This window comes from Halichoeres trimaculatus, unplaced genomic scaffold, assembly GCF_033239565.1.
Source record: "Halichoeres trimaculatus isolate MK-OKI-2021-1 unplaced genomic scaffold, fHalTri1.1 fHalTri1_scaffold_2, whole genome shotgun sequence".
Classification (NCBI taxonomy): domain Eukaryota; kingdom Metazoa; phylum Chordata; class Actinopteri; order Labriformes; family Labridae; genus Halichoeres; species Halichoeres trimaculatus.
This window is the reverse complement of record NW_027437180.1, coordinates 7,593,275-7,612,867: the sequence shown is the minus strand read 5'-3', so window position 1 is coordinate 7,612,867 and position 19,593 is coordinate 7,593,275. Positions and strand designations below refer to the sequence as shown.

Here is a 19,593-nt window from a genome sequence, read left to right as displayed (position 1 = left end):
AGCAATAGAGTAGCTTTCATCAGCTTGAGCTCTCCAGTAGAGACAAATTGTACTCTCCTTGGACACAGGAAGCGATGATGTCACATCTAAATACAGTCTTAAATAAAATAACACAGTGAGTGACGGCATAGAAAAATAATTTTTAGCCAAAGGAGTTCTTAGTTTTTGTTTTTTATACCAGTTGGGTAGCCGTGTTTCATGACACATGATTTAAATTTATGATATCAAAAAAAAGCACCAGATAGAAAAATGATATCAGTTAAAGAAAACACTGCCTTAACTTAAGTCTCTGAACAAGACTGAACTAAAAAATCTTCATGTCTGACTGGTGAAGGTGGCAAGCTCAACCTCATGAGGAGGATTTGGCTATTCTTACTAATATTATACTAAATTTTTATCACGTCTCACCGACTAGGTCTGGGGTCTCTGGCGGCTTGATTCACCTCCTGTAGTCTACAGTTCTCTTTGCATTCGTCTTGACAAAACTTGATAAACAACATCCCAAAGCAGCAACCTCTGCTCTTTAGAGATGAAGCCAAGGCAGAAGTGCTAAAACTACAGATCCTCTGGTGTCCACTTAAGGCTGGCTCCAAAAGAGGAACCCCAAGTCTGACAATATGAAGTTTATGTGGAACATGCTGTAGCTTTAAAGCGTCTTTAACGCATTTTCTATCTGCACAAACTTTACAGACAGGGTTGGGTTTTTTGTTGTTTGTTTTTTTGTATGTTGCTGTTTTTAAAGTTATTAAGATTACGAGTTTTGCCCAAATAACAGCATGACTGACTAACTGTCTGCAAAGATGCTAAAGGCCAGCTTCTTTAGCTTGTACAAACTGGAACAAAGCTGGTTGTGGTCATCATTTCTAATATGGTAAGAGTTGGCAATAGGCTTCAAAACTCAGTATCAAGACCAAATGGCTGACATCACAGGCATTACATCCATATGTTATCTAGTCCATAGCAGGAACTCACATACATACACACACCAATTTAGATTCATTTATTCTGAGGATATTAACCCTCTGATGCATGAATTATGAAAGATTGTGTTAAGATTTTATTCCTAAGTGTTTTTATTCAAAAGTTTTATGTTATTTTTTTTTAACAAATATTTGATTTTTTTTATAGTTACAGACATGTTCACTCCAGTGGACTTCATGCACCTGAGCATTCATCATAAGACAGTATGACCTTAATGTAAAAATGAATAAAATTGTGTTTCTTCAGTAATTCCATCAATAATTATTTATTTTCATGATTCGAAAAACATTTTTACATCTTTTCAGACATTTTAACTTGGTGTTGGAAATGTACTTGGTGTTGCATAATTTCAGTGGACGGATTTAATAGTAATTTACAGCTTGTTGAAACAAAATGCAAAAAAAAAACTCAGTAAGAATCAGCAATTCTGTTTTCAATAGGCCTCAAAACTCTGCTTCTAAAACCAGTGGGTGACATCACGGACACCACTTCCTTGTTTTATACAGTCTACGGTCATTCTCCACTCCGGTCTCCCGTCTCTCTCAAGCTGTCCTCTAATGGGATTTTTTCAGTTTCTACAGGATCTCAATCTTGATCTCAATCTTGATCTCAATTGTGATCTCAGTTTAGCTCTGTTCCCAAATCCATACTTTTTGTGTAAGACTAAATTTATTTGAGACAACTATTACTTTTGACTGGACCCAACATTTTGTTAGGATTTGATAATGATTAAAAAAATATAATGAAGATACTGAGCATTGATGCTTAGGAAGGAAGGCAACAAAGTAGACCCAAGTCACTCTCTCAGTCTGAGAAAAGACCAGTTAACTATTTTTCATAAGAACTTGATAATGCAGTGGATCACCATGTAATTGAGGCATCAGTAGTTGAATCTACAATGAAGTATTTTCATTTTAGTGCCAGGAAACAATGAATTCACCCTTCATTTGTTATATTTGAAATTATTATGTCAGACTTTAGTTGTTAAACGTATTGCTTTAAGCATCTCAGAGATCTTCTCTTGCATCCAAGCTCTCCAAACTGGATAGGGGGACGGAGAAGCAGAGGCGCAGAAAGGTTGGAGCAAAGGGTGCAAGAAGTTTTGTGAAATAAATCTAACCACCACTCTTCATCTTTTCCCCCAGAACGGAGAACATTGACAAAGTGATCAAGCAGTGGGAGGGCTCTTTCTTCAGAGGGAACCCCAAGCTGAGAAAGAAGTCTGTGTCTCTGCGCTTCGACCTGCACATGGCTGCAGCCGACGAGGGGTGTGCGCAGACCAAACAGGACAGCCTGCCTGACGTGGAGGTGTGTCTCATCATGAAGAGATCTCGCAGCATCCCGACTATCACGCCATAGCGCCACCACTTGGCCACTGTGGAGAGAAGACAGCAGTGTGCAGTTACAGAAATGTGTTATCTCCAGCTGGGATTTACCATCCAACACGCCAACATGCCAACATGCCAACATGCCTACATGCTTAATATGAATTTGAAGCTACAGCGCTCATCGTACTTTGCATAACAACAGATGAAAAACCAGATTTGTCTCTTCAAACCTCGTCAGGATTAGCGTCATCCAGCAGGCTTTAGATCTAACAGGAGCATTTTATTGTGTCAGAAACACATCAAATATAACAAACCTACGTAGAGAGGACTACTAAATATTATGTACACATTTCTGTCGTCACTCTAGATACAGTAAGTGTCAAAACTGTGGTTGTTTCAACAGAGATTATCTCCACCACATGCTTAACTACAGCTTATTAATACTGGATTCATGTGTGCAGAAAGAGATGTGACAAGCCTCTTTGAACCAACAGACGATGAGTTCAGTACAGACATTAATCTACAGTAACTCAGTGTTATTTATTAAGTTAGCCTTTAGCTTCAACTTACAGTTTGATCTGCATCTCAGAGCAGATCTAAGATGAAAAACTGTCAATAAAAAATAATAATAAATAATATATTCATTAAAGAGGAGGTTTATTTTAAATATTTAAAAAACAATTTTTAAAATAACCTAATAAAAATCCTGTTTTGTAATTGGTAGCAAAGTTCTCACTGCTTACAGTAGTTGTTTTTAAGTTCATTCTCAAAGATTATAAAAGCCAACATGGCCGACCACAGTTAGATTTATTCTCTGTATTCACATCTTACACATTTTAAGTCCCATGAGGAAAAGTTTTAGAAATCACAGTCTTGACTGCACATAATATGTGATAACTGGTGTGTTAGTCCCACAAGATGTGTCAAACAATTTGACAAACAAAATCCCAAATGACAACTGACAGATCATCTCATCAGGTGAAATCCTGTTAGTGAGGGTGTCACAAAATTCCGTCTAAAATCAAAAATTATTCAGATTACTGTCAGACATAAATATGAAATAGGGGTTACATTTTATAAAAAACCATGCAAACAGAAAGTGTTTGATCTGTTTTCCACGTTTCTCCGTTACCACAAGACCCCCCTGAGATGTTTAAACCAGGATAATGATGGTACTAGCGACAGCAGCTTAATTTAGGAAACACTTCAACATGTGCTCATTGGTACGCTCATTTTCTACAGACCCACTAAATTAAGAGTCGTAGGCCTTTTTATTGCCCATAACTGTTTTATGACGTGGTGTATTACTGTATTTACACTGCAGGGGGTCACCTGACTCCAACATCGCTATTTTGGGGGCTTAAAAGTTTGGGAAACTGGATCTAATGCAGGAGTTTGTTGATTGTTACATAGGTCGAACAGAAATCCCCTCAACAGAGAGAAATTGTTAATCCTTCTTATTTAAACTCTCGAATTCCCCAAACTGTTCCTCTGTGGTGCAGCTGGAGTACCTATGATCTAAAATGTGACAGTATTTGGGATCAATGATGTGACTGGCTGGCCAGCTTGTCGCGCCATGAAACATGCTGTCGAGTTATATTGATGAGATAAGTGACCTTTAACCTGAATCATCGCTCAAAGGTTTCATGAGTGGAGGAATATTAACAATATCTTTACCTTTGTTTAATTTATAGAAGTAAAGAACAACATTCCTCCAGCATCATGACTCTTTTGTCCTGCTCTCAGGTGTTACCAGAGCTATAACGTTATTTAGAAATGAAGACATAAATAATAATTTCACTGTACAGTATTTGACCTTAAGGTGTTGGGTGCCTGTAATTAAGGTTTGATGGACAGCACGGGGTCAGATGGACCATTCTGGTCTCTGTGTCATCCTTTAATTACTGGTGAAGGAAGCCTTGAAGGTATTAGTCATCCTTAAAAAAATCAACTCAAATGAAAGCACATTATCTTAGTTTTTGGCACACTTTAATGTCTTAATGGCTAAATTGATTTGAAGATTAGAGTAGTGTTATATTAGATATTATAGATTTTGTTTGGAGATTGTTGCAATTCTTTGTCGGTGAAAAGGCCAACGAACATGTGAAGAAAGTTTGAGAGGGGTTATTTAAAATACGATGTTCTCCCCTCACTAACAAACATTTAATTTTAGCACTGTCCCTTACATTTGCACTGCAGACACATCAGCATTTAAAGAGCATCAGCACTGAGAGATTCGTAGACTTCCACAGAGTGTGTGTGTGTGTGTGTGTGTGTGTGTGTGTGTGTGTGTGTGTGTGTGTGTGTGTGTGTGTGTGTGTGTGTGTGTGTGTGTGTTTATGCAGTTCATCGTCCGTGTCATGAAAGAAAACCCTTAACTTCATTTCCCGTGTGTCTGAAGAAGTCCTGCTCACTGTGATCTTAACAGCAGTGAGGCCCTTTACACTCACCGTGTGTCTCAGAGAATTTAGATTACCTGTCTTCACCAGAGGGGGGCAGTATTTGTACATAGTTAACTGCAGTGTATCCTCAGCGCTCGACTCGGGTTGTGTAGCACATGCTATCTGTTACACCTTAGATTAAGAGTTTTTATGCTTTTCTGTTTTGAGTTGGCACCAAAGATATGAAACCTAAGAAAAGGACTTTGTGCTTTGCATCGGGTGCCTCAGACTACGCTGAGAGTATTTACAGATATGATCTATGCAGTTCTGTGCTTGGTTTTTGCTTTGCTTCATGAAGCACACTCTTCATTTTGAGGGCTCTGTAACTTTAGAGTGAAGCTCGGCTTTTATCTTTCAGATTATCATTTCAAATAAAAAAAGAAAGACGTGCACAGTGTTGTTTTTTCTTGTATCATTATGATCTTGGTTTAATTACTACGATACACAATTCACCGACCACAGCTTCCTTTTTGTTTGCAGGCAGACGATGATGAACTGATAAAGTTATGACTGTCACACTCACCTCTTTCCTCTTTCACTACCTCAAACATCAAAATTAATAAGCATGCACAAGCTTTGCAGCAGGTCAACACATTTATTTTCTATCATTACAATGTGAAAAAATACAGGAATATACAAAGAATACAGTCCAACAGTGCAGTGCAGTAAAATAAATATAATGTGAAATATACAATGAGGGTATCTGCAAACTGTCTGCTTTGAAAAGAAAGGACGTCACTGTACAAAAGCTTCTTTACTTCCCGTCTAGTGCAGATTTAGACTTCAATTTACATGAGATCAGTGATTATTTGCAACTTTTAAATGTAGCACTGTCAAAACAGAAATGTGCAATCTCATGTTGCTGGTGGACACTGTGAATCTCTTTTAATCTGGACAGGTTTTGAGTCTAGGTTGCTCAGACAGATTAAAGGATATTAAACACAGAGTAAGATAATGTAAAGAGGGTCTGGAGACCTCATTCTGTGTCCTGTGGTCTCAGTTCTTGGGTGTCTAAGGTTTGGCTATGGCTGCTTGAATAACGTCGATGGCCTTGTTGCAGGGCTGCAGGGGGTCGTACTCTGCGAAAACGTGGCAAACATTTTCCATTCCAGCTTCAACACCTTTGGCCACAAAGCCAAACATCCTGTTCGGGGAAATTTAAGTGAGTGAGGTTTTGTCTCTAATACGACAGCAACAACAGTGAACATGGGTTATTTAAATGTGTATCAATCATAAATTATTTGTGCGATGCAGATAAATTCAGATAAATCATAAAAACATTCTAAAATTATTAAATTACCTTGCTCCAAAACTAGAACCCCTGTGCCACCTGAAAAACAAAGAGAGACAAAGTTTGAGAAGAGGAATATTTTTAGACTGTGAGCTCTGTTGGTGAGTTTTGTGGGTTCATGTTGTGATCTGACAATAGTTACACATAGTAACACATACAGGGTGTCAGGCCTTACTGGTGTAGCAGAGCAGCATTTGTTTACAAAATGAATCTAAATACCACGACCACACAGTTTGATGCATTCAAACGCCACAATCATGACACAATTAAAAACTTAAAATCAAAAATTTTGGATTGATCACATTAAAATTTCCGCATTTAATCAAGATGAAAAATAAGAGTGACATTTTTTTCGCAGGGTGTATTAGTGGTGATTTTGTAGTAAGTGGGTTACACGTGGGAATCTGAGGTTATAAACGTTGGTAGAGAAGCAGCGTGCACCTGGGTGGGCCTGTGGTTTTTCACTAGGGTGAGAGAGGCAGCAGAAGCCATGATTTTATTTTGCTGCAGAGCAACACTTGATCTTTGCCTGCATACACCGCAGCCCCACGATGCACTGATGGCATTTTGTATATATTAATTGTAATATCTAATTGTGATTCTGATTTTTCAATGGAACCACTGTCCTTGCTGGTTTACTGAAATAGTAAAAGCTTGTACCTCAACCATTAATGTATGAAGTAATACTGTCATTTTAAAGTTTGATGCATGAATTTATTATATATTTGAAATAAAAGAGAGAACATAGACCTACATCAGGTCAATCATGAACAATCATGAACAGGGGGAGCGCTGTTTCTATGCATTTCTCTTTGATCTCTGCTCTTGTAGCTGTGTACTCACAATCGATTGTCTGGATCTTCACCACTGTAGCTGAGCAGGTGAGCAGGGTAATGGCGCCTGAAGAACAGCCTGTTAAAGAAAAAAAAAAAGTCTCTCAACTCAATTGCACTCCAACACAGAAACCACAACAAGTTTGTGATATGCTGTAAAATCTCAGCAGCAGGGTGGCTGCATGTGTCTTTTCTTACTTCCTGTTGATATCTGTCAGCGTAACACCCTTCATAGAAACTTTCAGGTTGACTACGGTTGGGGTGAAGGAGCCCGACGCCTTCCCAAATGTGCAGGACACGGCCTTCTGCACTGCACAGGGTCCTGTCAACATCTCAGTGGGGACGGCGTTCAGGTAGATGAAATTAGAAGCTATGAAAGAAATAAGTAATGTTAAAAGAGTGTGATAAACAATATAGTGAAAAGACATTTGACATTCAACAAGTAAAATGGTAAAGTACTGTAAAATTTAAAGCAGCTATGAACTGCTTGGGTTACAAGTCAATTAAAATTTGCCTTATTCTACTTCAAGACCAGAAAAAGAAAAACATGCATTTCTTCAAGGAAACACTTAACTTTCAAATGTACAGAGCTGTATGTGCAAACCCTGTAAAAATAAATCCAAATTTATGTAGAGGAAGAGGCACAAAACATATGGATGAATAAATAAATCTGTTGCACCATAGTAGCATTTAAGAACTTTTTATGATATTCAAACCAACTACTTTGATATGTATGAACTATCAGTTAGTTTTTACAGCTTGAAATTTATTTATCTTGTGTTTTATTGTTTGAAAAGTTGTGACTCAGCTTTTACTTGGCTGTAGGTAGCATTTGACAGCAATAGATAAAATATCAGTTGGTGGGCAGTCTTGTAGAATCATAAAATTAGATTTTGGCACATTGTTTCTTGTGTCTTATAAATACAGGTCATACTGGTGCTGGCTTTCTTCTGAGCAGCTGTATCAACAAATTATTTTAACATAAGATGAAGCCATTGCACTGTCACAACAGTGTGACACTTTACAAGGCTTCTGTTAATATGATTGGCCACTGCACTGTTTTTCCATGCTCATTAATTATGGTAGTTGATTTCATCTATGTGTGGTACTTTTCTTGCTCTTTGACATCATTTTGTTTTTTTTGTAAACAAGCCTGGGGAGATGTCAGCTGATGATTGGGGTCAGCCCTATGCTACCCACAGCCCACAAATCATCACAAAGGCTATAATTACAAGAAAAAAGTAAAATAAGCTGATTGAAAAGGGTTTTGGCTGAAACAGAGCTTATAAATGCTGAACCTTTTAATTTCTTAAACTCAGACAAACTTAACCAGATTTTTGGGAGGAGGGGGGTGTCTTAGGTACGTGACACCTACAGCTGTAGGACTTGACGGCTATGGGAACATCGTCACGCCCCCCTGATGAGGTTAGCATACTGTAGTTAAAAATGGTGAGACTGAACACTCACACTCACACTGCTTTTCTACCTTTGTGTTAATTTTCACTTTTTTTTTTTTTCCCCAAATGTGTGTTGCTAATGGTCTTTGAGGACCTTCTAACCAAAGCCTGAACCCCCCCCGGAAGAATGAAGCTAGCCCGTGAAGCTAGTTATCTAGCATCACGTCATCAAGTTAGCATGAGCAAGCAGTTTAGAGAAGCTAATATTGACAAAATACTGACTGAAATGACTGAAAAAGACCAGAGAAAAGGTAAGACTATACTATGTTAATTGAGTTAATTAAAACTAGACTACTTTTTTATTTCTTTTGTATCATATTAGTCCCTTGGCTAACAGGCATCAGAATTAGCATTGTTTCTAACTGCAAACCGTTTTTGTGTTATTTCTAATGCAACTTCTTCCCCTCACAACACTACCAAAGCAACACTTTGTAGGAGCTTTTTTTTTTAAAAAAAGAAATAAATATTTTACATGTACTGCTGATCAGTGTAATCAAAGATGGTTTATGTTTTATTTTATCATGTATAATTTAGTTAAAGGGAGCCCAAATTAGCCTTTTATCAATATGCACCGTTTTTGACTCACTTTCAAGTGACAATGAGTAATTTCCTGTTGTGTTCTCAAGCTTTCGGCTCATTTATCTTGAGGCGCTCAAGGGACAACCCCAAGTTTTTAAACCCAAAGCCAAGTATCTGCAAAAAAAATTAACAATCTTTTTTGCATCCACTTGAAGCGTTCTCTAAAAGCCACAGGATCTCACAAGTCAACAAGTTGGTACTTGTCTGTTACAAAAACAGTTTCAACTGAATCGCACATTTATTACTTTGTATGCACTCAACAGGGAGTTTGTTTGTTTTATCATATCATCCTATCTATTTGAACACATTCAGATTTTCATAACAGGTTGTAGCTGAGTTGACTTTTGATGCTGTTTGTTAAAGCCCAACCTCAGCTTCACCTTTTTGTAAGGGTTAGCTTAAATGTAATTTGTCTTACCTGTTTTCTTTTTGTCATCGGCTTCTATTTTCTCATATGTCCTATCGTCTTCTGCACTCATATCTGTGTAGAGGATAGAAAGTAAGTTCTAATTGTGTCTCCTTTGCACATGAATACAAACTCTTACAACAAAAAAAAGGAAAAAAGGAAGACAGATAGTCCATAGTTTGGGATCTATAGTATCTCACCTTGAGACTGGAGGGCTAATTTACAGGGTAGAGCATATGCAGAAATTGTGTGCTGGTAAATCAGGGCAGAGAGACTTCCTGCAAAGGTGAAAAGAAGCAGTTTTAGATTAAATACAACTAGGATAATTATCATTTCATTGAGGGAAAAAGTCAGAAAAAAAGTTGAAACATTTCACTCTGACACTTCCATTAAATTTAAGTGTAATGCAGATTCCACCCTATTTCATTCAGTCCGTATTATCCCCATAAATGTTAAATTCTTGGTTTTTCTTCAGAAACACTATCATCAGGACTTGTTAGTAGAATTTACATTATGGGCTGAGTAATTGACTGATGTAAAGAATCTGTAGAGGCAGATATGTTTGTGCATGTGTCTCTATCCATCACACCCACACACACTGATTGGAAAGTGGAGACTCCCTCACTTCTGATAAAGACCCTATTTTTGTCTGAACACACCTTAGGGTGACGCAAGGCGTCTACTCAGTGCGGCCCACCCACACCTTACGAGGCCAGACATGGCTGACTCAGGGCTTGCATTATCTGCCATACCAGGATGTTCACTCATATTGGGTGGGCGGATTATTTTTAAAAAGAGTTTAAAGTGTAACAGTACGGTGCTCTGATCGCTGACTCTTACTTACCAAAGTATGGTTCCTGGGCAGAGCCTTTGACGCGCACGCCCTTCGCTGATGATTCAATGAGGAAGTGTCTGATGAGGTCTGAGCTGTTCTCTCCTGATGGATGGGTGGAAAAATTTTACAGTTAACATCAGGATTTATACAATTTATGATCATTTAAGATAAATTTGATGATAAAAAAAATAAATAATAAAAAAAAGATGTGACAAGAAACATTTTTTTATTGATAATTTATGTTGGGGTTTTTTTCTAATTTATTATAAGTATTTTGCACCACATGGTTCCAGCCTTCTAAACAAAACCGCAGCAAGAGGTGCAAAAAGAAAAAAATCAGAATCTTATGTTTTTTTGGTATTGCTTTATATTACGGTTCTGTAATAAGCATTAATAAGACCTTTGTAAGTACTTATAACATGCTTATCAACATTATTATTTGTTTATAAACTATATAACTGCTTAATGTCATTGTAAGGGTTAGGCGTGAGGCCCCACAGGTTACGTTTAGGCATGGGGCCCCGTATGGTTAGGTTTAGGGGAAGGGCTGGGTTAGGGCTCATGGGAGACAAAAGTAGACGACAAAAAACAAAGAGGGTTGGGGTCCATATACCTTATAGATTAAGTTGTCTTGCATTAACTATTACAATGACCTTATTAAACACTTATTAAGCAGTTATATAGTCTAATAAACAAATAATAATGTTGACAAGCATCTTATAAGTACTTACAAAGGTCTTATTAATGCTTATTACAGGACCTTAATATCAAGCGTTACCGTATTTTTCTGCAAATACGACACACTAGTAGTGAAAACAAAAACAAAAAAAAAACACAATATTCCTTCCTGTTTGAGACTTATCCCTTGCTCAGGAAATGAAAACTTCCTGGTCCTGTGGATTCATCCTTGTTTTTTAACTAAATGCAAATATTTCCTGCGAAATAGCATTGAAGCTACTAAGGCATAATATTACAACTTCTCCCTTCCACCAAGGGTATTTGTGTTCCTCGTTATCCTTGAGGAGTAATTGAGCAGAGGAATATTTTAACCACCAAAACAACCCTGACTCTGCACTCAGAAATGCCCTCGATTCCCGACACAGCGCTTCATGTCTTTCATATCCTCCTTTCCTGTAAAACAAATAAAAATCTGCAAATGGAGAAGGCCACAAAATTGTTTTCTGAGTGAGGTCCATTTTTCCCTCTTTGATTGCTTACACTGCCATAAACAGCTGGTTTTCTTTGTGTTTACTCAGTGTATACTGCGGATGGAAAAAATAACAACACTGTCTCCTGCCTTGCCGCAGATAGCTGGATGTCATCAGACATGCCCATTCACATCGGCAGAGTTAGGTAAGTGGATTTTTGTGCCTCTCAGGCCTCACTATAAACAAATGACAGCAGCTAGCAGCACCATGCTGCTCTATGTTTGTCTGTTTCAAGACCATTCTTCCTTTATCTCACCCAACACTGCTGCAACCTTTATAACAGCAATTAGTGGAGCAACATTACCAGTTAGACAGCTGAGAATAACCACGCTTTCAGAACAACTCAAACTAGTGAGAGGAAAAATGAACAAAGGGAATTTATCTGCTCTGACTTGTTCTAGTTCATTATCACTCTGCCCCTTTAAAGCTGAATGTTGAACACTTTGCAGATGCGGATTCCAAACAGGTATACTATCTGCTACAGCTAAAATATTTCTCTCATTACTCCTTGCTTGTGAGTTTCCAATGTTTCCACACCTGCTCAGGTAACAGAGAAGCTTTATACTCACAGTGTGACAACTTTGCCTCTAATGGGTTGTAATACACCTAACAATATGATCCGCTAGAAGTATCTTTTGCACCCTTTCAAAGTAAAAGCACGGGATATCAGATAACAAAGCACCCTTGGTAGAGGGAAGAAAAAGTCAAACCTGTTTATTAAGCTTGAACAATAATTTGGTAACTTGATTACTTTGATAACTAAAAGAAAAGATAAGCAGGACAATCAGTACCTAATTGTCTCATATTTCATTTTTCTGTCTCCCTAAGAGTGCACCTTATAGGGTTTTCTTTTTTTTTTTTACTAACTGCAGGGGTACGTTAGCGCACCTTTTGGTTCCCAAGATGGCACTTAAGTGTGTTTTCTGTCCCAAAAGTTCACTTAGCTTTTTTGCCACTAAAAAGGGCACTTAATCTGTGTTTTTCTGCCCATGATGGCACTTTTTGGCATTTTTGCCACCCAAGAGGAGATCATATCATATCATATCATATCATATCAAATCATATCATATCATATTACATGATATCATATCATATCATATTATAATGTATCATGTTGTATCATATCATATCATATTATATCGCATCATATTGTATCATATCATATCATATATATCATATCACATGATATCATATCATATCGTATCATATCGTATCATATCATATCGTATCATATCATATCATATCACATGATATATCATATCATATCATATCATATATCACATCACACGATATCATATCGTATCATATTGTATCATACTTAATTGTATTGTTTCTTTTCTTGCTGTTGTGTTGTATTGCGTTGTATCATATCATAACGTTGTATCATATCTTATTTGTTTTTGATATTTTTTAATATTTTTTATCCTATTGTATTATATCAAAATGTATTACAGTGTATCTTCTTTTAAGTCTCTGTACCACATCATATCACATTAAATCTTGTCATAATGTACTGTACTGTACTGTTTCTTTTCTTATCTTGTGTCATATCAATTTTTTTTTCTAATTCATATGGTATCGTATCATATCATATGGTATCCTTTCTTATTTGACTGTTATGAGTTGTAATGTATTGTATCATAATGTATCATATTGTATCATTGCGTAATATATTGGAAAGTATTGTATCTTACCATATGTTTTTGTACTGTAACATATTGTAGTGTTTTATAATGCATAATATAGTATCATGCCTTGAATTGTATCATACTGCAGCAAAATTTCATCTTATTGCAGAATATTGTATAGTATTGTATCTTGTTCTCTGTCTACTCAACTTAATTTACAAAGCACTTTCAAAACAACTACAGCTGAAACAAAGTGCTGCGCATAAATAGACGGCTGACACAGGCATAAATGAATAAAACAATGGATACAACGGTGTAGACAATAAAACAGTGGTGCATCTTGTTGTATCATGTGGTATAGAGAGTTGAGTGTATTTTCACATCCTCATTAGCATTACATGATTCAGAAGCAGACAGCAGGTTTAGCAGCTGTAGAAGCTTACCTGGGTAGGCCCCAGTGTTCAAGTTGACAGAGGTTTGGTCAACCTTCATCGCCAGACCGAAGCTGCCTCTATAGGAAGTGCTGTCTCTCACCACAAACGCTCCTGGTTCCTTATCTCTCAGCTGTGCTTCAGCTAGAAAAACAAACATCAAAGGTAACTCTTAGAGACTGCTGCAGTGTGTGTTTACAACTGTGTCTCTTTCATAAACTGTGAAGAAGAAGTTGATGTAGTCTGTGTGTGTGTTGGTTTGTGAAATACTGTTTTGAAGCCTGGTGACTTGTCTTGGAATCATGTTTAAACTGTGCTGTCTCAGTCTTAATTAAACCAAGCAGCTGAACATGACTGAGCACATGCTATTGTTGATTTTACCCTAAATAGAATTAATATCAAGAAGTTTTTCAGGAAGAGATTTAAACAGTAGCTGAGTTTCTCACCTTCTGCTCTAGTGATGTGTGGGCGAAACCAAAACTTTGAAGTGTCCATGACAAACTTCATTGACGGCTGGCTGCCACTAAACCGGGCTTGATAACCTAGAGAAAGAAGCACAAAAAGCTTTTAAAACACATTAAAGTGAAGTATCTGTCTGCACATGGAGTCCAATGACAAACTACTCACTGTGCGGAGTAACAGGCCTCATGTTGGACACATTTAGGGTCTGTGTCAAGTCCAGTTCTGGTCCAGAGATTGCGATGCCCACATCTTGCTGGGGCGTGCCATTGACAAGCAGTACAGGAATATCAGTCAGAGACCCGGACAGTGAGGCGGGGCTGCTCTGTGTGCCATGCTGCTCTTGTAGATGCCCTCGCCTCATCAGAGGGGGCTTCTCTGGGCTGAGCATATTGTCTGTTGTCCTCATTCTGGACCCATCGCTGAAGGAGCCTGACGTATGGTTGAGGAGGAACTCTGTGAAGTCAGCATCTTCACTAGCCAGCGACAGATTGCTGTGAAATGAGGCAGATAATATGTTGAATATGAAAGTTTTGAATACATATTTAACAGGATGACACTCTGTCAGTTGTCTCTCAGGAAGAACAGCTGACTCCTCTCTATTAGTGAGCTTTACCTGCCAAGGATGTAGCTGGTGTCCGAGCACGTTGACATGGAGTGGAGCGAAGTGATGCTGTTTCTGTTGGAGTGTGACAATCGCAGGCATCCTGTGTCTTGTCTTGGTGTGGGGTTTCGTCGAGGTACACTACCACCTGGCAGTGGAGGCAGAGAGGACGTAGGGGAGCTGGAAAACACAAGTGCCCCCTGTGGGCTGTAGCTGAGACGGCTTGGTGATGGGATGGGAATACTGGGGGACACACATGAGGCCACTGAAGGTGGGAAGCAGGGATGACATCCTCGGGATACCAGAGAGATATCTTCATCCGAGCAGGAATCATCTGAGGGTGAAGAGTAGAGATTAGGAAAACTCTGCAACAAGGTTGTGAAACATCAAGAAGGATCAGTAACTCTCTGGAAAATTCCTATTTGCCCCATTAGTGGCAGGTCAGATATTCTTTTTGAAGGGCAGAGGTGAGACAAAAATAAAAAAGATTGCCCAGCATGTTCTCGCCACTGAGAGGGACACAAATTCACATTGTTTTTGAGGGCCCTTGAGACAGGTTTAGGGTGTTGTGTTTGCGTTTTTGCAACTGAAGAAGGCATCTCATCGTGTATTGACTAGCAACTAGGGCAGTTTTAGCCATGTTTTCATCAAGCAGACCGGTTCAGTTCGTCTCGGTACAGCGCGCTTTTTGCGGCGTTTCCACTGACTCATCCCGGGACAGATCCCTAAAAACCGAGACAAGCCGACCTACTTTTTTGGGACCATTTCGTATGGGTGCCAGACTGAACCGATCCCCTCTGGGGAGGTGGAGCAACACACTGCAGACCGTTGATTGGTCAAAGGAATCGTCACTTACCCCGACAGCTGCATTTCTCCTGGCTGCACACAGTCTCTCTGAAATGAAGCTTGATTGCACTTTGTAACAGAGAGTTACATGAAAATCACAGAAAGGACGAAATGCTGCATGTCTTCCATCATTGCTCTTTGTTTACTGTGTCACGTTTTTCTTCTTTGTTGGATTTAATTGCGGGGTAAGCTGCTATGGCGTCGCGCTATTGTTTAACAGCTGCGGCTTTCGGCATCCAGCTCACACGCCGCCCACCACGAGAGGGCACAGTTTGTTGTGGAAACGCAAACGGGATCAGGCTTAACTGTACCAAACCGTCCCAAACCGTACTGAACCGCCCCGGACTGCTTGGTGGAAACACAGCTTACCGGTAAGTGTGCTTTGACCCCCAAGACAGCACCTTATTGGCCTTATTTGCCAGCTGAGAGAGAACTTAAGTGCATCTTTTTTCACCCAGAAGGGCATTTGATCAGTGTTTTTTGCTACCCAAGAGGGCACTTTTTCTGCGCTTTTGCAACCCAGAAGGGCGCCTTATTAGTGTTTTGGCCTATGGCAAATATTTTGGCTCCAAAGAGGGCTCTTTATCAGCATTATCACTATCCAAAGGGCACTTTGTCTGTGTTTTGACCTACAAAAGGGTGCCTTATTGGCCTTTTTAGCAGCTCAAAGGAAACTTTAGTGCAGTTTTTGGCTCCCAAGAGGACACTTATTCAGCATTTTAGGCACAGAAGAGGACACTTTTTCAGTGTTTTTGCCACCCAGCATGGCACTTTCTGGCATTTTTGCCACCCAAGATGGCACTTTAGCATGTTTTGGCCCCCAAAAGGCACGTAATCAGCATTTTGTTTCTGCCACCTAAAAGGGCACTTTTCTGCACTTTTGCCACCCAGGAGGGTACTTTTTCGGTACTTGTGTCACCTAGGAGGGCACTCCATCAGTGTTTTAGCCTATGGCCAATATTTTGCCTCCAAGAGGGTTCTTTAACAACATTATCACTATCCAAAAGGGCACTTGGGTTTTGACCCCCAAGAGGGCACCCAAGGGTCTTTTTTTGCCAACTACAGGGTATGTTAGGACACCTTTTGGCTCCCAAGATGGCATTTATTTAGCTTTTTGCTACTAAACAGGGCACTAGATCTGTGTTTTTCTACCCAACATGACACTTTCAGGCACTTTTGCCACCCAAGAGGGCACTTTTCCAGCACTTTTGTCACCCAGGGGGTCCGTGATCAGTGTTTAGACCTATAGCCAATATTTTGGCTCCCAAGATGGCTCTTTATCAACATTTTTACTTGCCAAATGGGAATTTTTTTGCATGTTGGACACCCAACAGAGCACTATTACATGTGTTTTTCATCATTTCCCCTGTGTACATCACTATGTGGCATCATTTCCAGACTTCATGCTTTCCATTTCTTTTACTAAGAAGGGCTGGGCCCCTGTCTGCGCACAGACAGCTGTTAAAGTTCATATTTCTCGTACAGGTACCTACTTGCAGAGCTCAAGCCATTCCAAAGAAAATGCTTTGAATGTTCATCTCTGCTGTTGCGAGGAAACAAAATCACCTTGAGAAGTTCTAACTTGTTCCTGTGTACCTGAGGATCTCTGAGTTTCTCTGAGGTGATGGGCACTGAGCAAGTCTCTGTGCCTTCAGAAAAACAGACACCCATCAACCCATGAGCCAGACTGTGGCTTCTGCAACCCAGGTTACATAACCGTGACTAATACATGCAGAAAGTGTGATATGTGTCTCTGACTGGAGGTGGAAATGCTGTGTTTTTGCAATCAACTGAAGGAGGAACTCATCTGCACTTCATGCACGTTCTCTCCTCTGCCATCTTGACCTCTGTGATGACTTCCTTCACTTTTTTGTGTCTCTAGATGAAGCACTCACAAAAAAAGAAAGAACACCTTTAGAGAATATACGCTAAACAGGAAACCCGTTTCTTTGACTCTTGTGCACACTTTCTGATCTGAGGAGCTGTGTTTGAAGAAAAACACTCCACCACCCTGATGTGTGACTACTTGGTGAGCCTCTCTGTGTCTCTAACCTAACATGTGCAGCAGGGTGTGGTACTAGTCTGGGCAGTAATCCCAGAACAGCTGAAGTGGTGCAATTATCCCATGGTTAAAAAAATCAAAGCTATCCCTTACAGGGAGGGTACATTTCCAAATCCCCAGGCTATATGTAATGTTTGTTACATGAGGGTGACGAGCTCTCCTCAAAAGGTGAAAAGAGAAAAGAAGCCAAAGAAAAAAACTATCATACAGCACAGAATCACAGTCACACTGTACCTGTTGGAGGGCTGACGCAGGGACTTTTGTTGACCTGAACCGGCTCGAATGTTGGATCCAGATCCAGCATGAGCTGGTTGAGATTATCCAGGGAAATGTCAAGGTCGTCATGGTCACTGGTGGGTTTCTTGAGAGTCTTCTCCTGGGAAGGGTCCAGGCAGATAGTTTGACCCACTCTCAGGACATGATTGGGTATCACGTGGGACATGCCTTTAGCCGCAGGCATCAGGTTGGATCAGATCTGTTTTTTTCTTTGATAACTGAACAAAGAGACACAGTGGAGAGGGATCAGTTACATCATTGTCTTCACGACTTAAAGCCCCACTGTACAAAACAAAACCAGCAGATGCTTCTTTTCCCAGATACTCGTATGCGTGGACAACTTTACTCATACACAACACTGCTCTGCAGCAGCTGTAGTACTCAGAAGACAAAGCATTGACGAAATGTATTAAAAACAACCTTTCATATCTTAATTTCTCTGCAGTCAACTCAAAAGACTCACTTAAAAAGGTTCCAATGTAATCTGAGAAACCACTGTGATGCATAGCTGTGGACAGAGCTGAGAGATTCCCAAACTATGAAGTGATAACACCATTATCTGCTCAATCTGTTAATAGTTTTCTGTTTTGAAGGAGTTTTTTGATCAGTGCTTTGTTGCACCCAAAGCTTAAATATGTGACCCACACCTGCCGATAACACCAGGCTCAGGTCACTTCTCTGATTTCCATCTTAATCCCTGACAGATGCTCAGAATAAGGAGATGCCTCAAAGCTTTTGTTGTGTTTCAGACCAACAGTGAGTCAACAGCATGCTAACTTGAGTGTGGTCAGCTTATGTAGCTCAGGATTTTTCCACAGCTTTTGAGTCTGTGCAGAGATGCAGTGAAAAAGAGTGACACAGGCTGAGTAAATGTCTTACATCAGTGCTGATATCAGCGTGAATAGCTCGGGTGTGCCGCGTGTGGGAGGGTCAGCTCACACTGTGTCTCCCTTTCTATCCTGCAGACGAGGTGCGGCTCTTTGAGTCACTCAGGTGACTTATGGTTACCATGGCTATCGCAGTGTTTTTCTACAACAACTACAACTTTCTGAGGCAGAGTGCTGCAGAGTGGAGAGCAGTCCAGGAAAAAAAAACAGCTTATTTCAGTAAAATTCATCATTAATACATTTCTTTAGCTTTGCAGAAGCACAAAAGTTGAATCATGAATTTTCAGTTATCTCATGAGCTGTGTCACCAGATTGAGCTTAAATGCAACTTAAAATGATCATAATATTTCACTTTTAAATGCTTTTTATGACCCTGCTAAAGCTGCTGCAGTGATCATGAGAAAACAAATGAAAGACTTTAGAGAAATCAATGATAACTCTAACTTCCTGTTTCATACTAAAAGCAAAGAGATGTTTCCTTACCTTTGTTTCTTCTGTTCAGGCTCGCACCGCTGTTTTTCTCTTTAACTCTGAGATACTTCTCTGTTTTCATTCCTCATGTAGTGTGGTCCCTGCTTTTATTAATGAAATCCCAACCCTTTCCTCTGTCAGCCAATCAGGAGTGAGGACTACTAATCTCTGTGGCTCCCACTGATGATGTCAGCTTGGCAGTTCTAAGTTAATGGCTGTAGGCGTGAGTTTTCCCAGCAATGAGATCAGAGGGAATATGCAGCATCATGTCGCTGTTGTAAGAGGACTGCATCTAAAAATATCATATATATACCATATAAAAATAATACTTAAAAAAAAAAAATTCTCTACACTTTGAACTTGCAAGCAAGGGAAAAAATCTGAGTACAGTTGTCTAACACCATTTGCAAAAAATCAAGAAAATTATTCTACAAAGTTAAATTTGCAATGATACAGCTTGCTTAAACAAATAACAAGACACAAAGTAAAAACCTTGAACTTCTGCTTCTCAGAGTAACTGAAAGCAGAAAATGTTAAAAATTTTAAGGATAAAATAGTTTATGGCTGTAT

At 39.3% G+C, this 19,593-nt stretch overlaps 2 protein-coding genes across 2 annotated transcripts in view; one reads left to right on the top strand and one right to left on the bottom strand.

Moving 5' to 3' along the window:
- krt222 (keratin 222) overlaps positions 1-3,286 on the top strand; it is a 42,664-nt gene extending 39,378 nt beyond the window's left edge. The window contains exon 10 of the mRNA XM_074689601.1: positions 2,127-3,286. Coding sequence (XP_074545702.1) covers positions 2,127-2,340 — 214 coding nt within the window. The 3' untranslated portion in view covers positions 2,341-3,286. The remainder of the gene's footprint in view (positions 1-2,126) is intronic.
- Positions 3,287-5,470: 2,184 nt separating this feature from the next.
- LOC141804937 (tensin-4-like) lies at positions 5,471-19,134 on the bottom strand. Its single transcript, XM_074689622.1, has 13 exons — positions 19,036-19,134; positions 17,624-17,883; positions 14,494-14,815; positions 14,046-14,371; positions 13,865-13,960; positions 13,431-13,562; positions 10,161-10,253; positions 9,517-9,594; positions 9,329-9,391; positions 7,073-7,244; positions 6,885-6,953; positions 6,051-6,080; positions 5,471-5,894 (listed from the first exon to the last, which is right to left on the bottom strand). The coding sequence occupies exons 2-13, from the start codon at positions 17,847-17,849 to the stop codon at positions 5,762-5,764; spliced, it is 1,740 nt and encodes a 579-aa protein (XP_074545723.1). The 5' UTR covers positions 17,850-17,883; positions 19,036-19,134; the 3' UTR covers positions 5,471-5,761.
- Between the last annotated feature and the right edge of the window lie 459 nt (positions 19,135-19,593).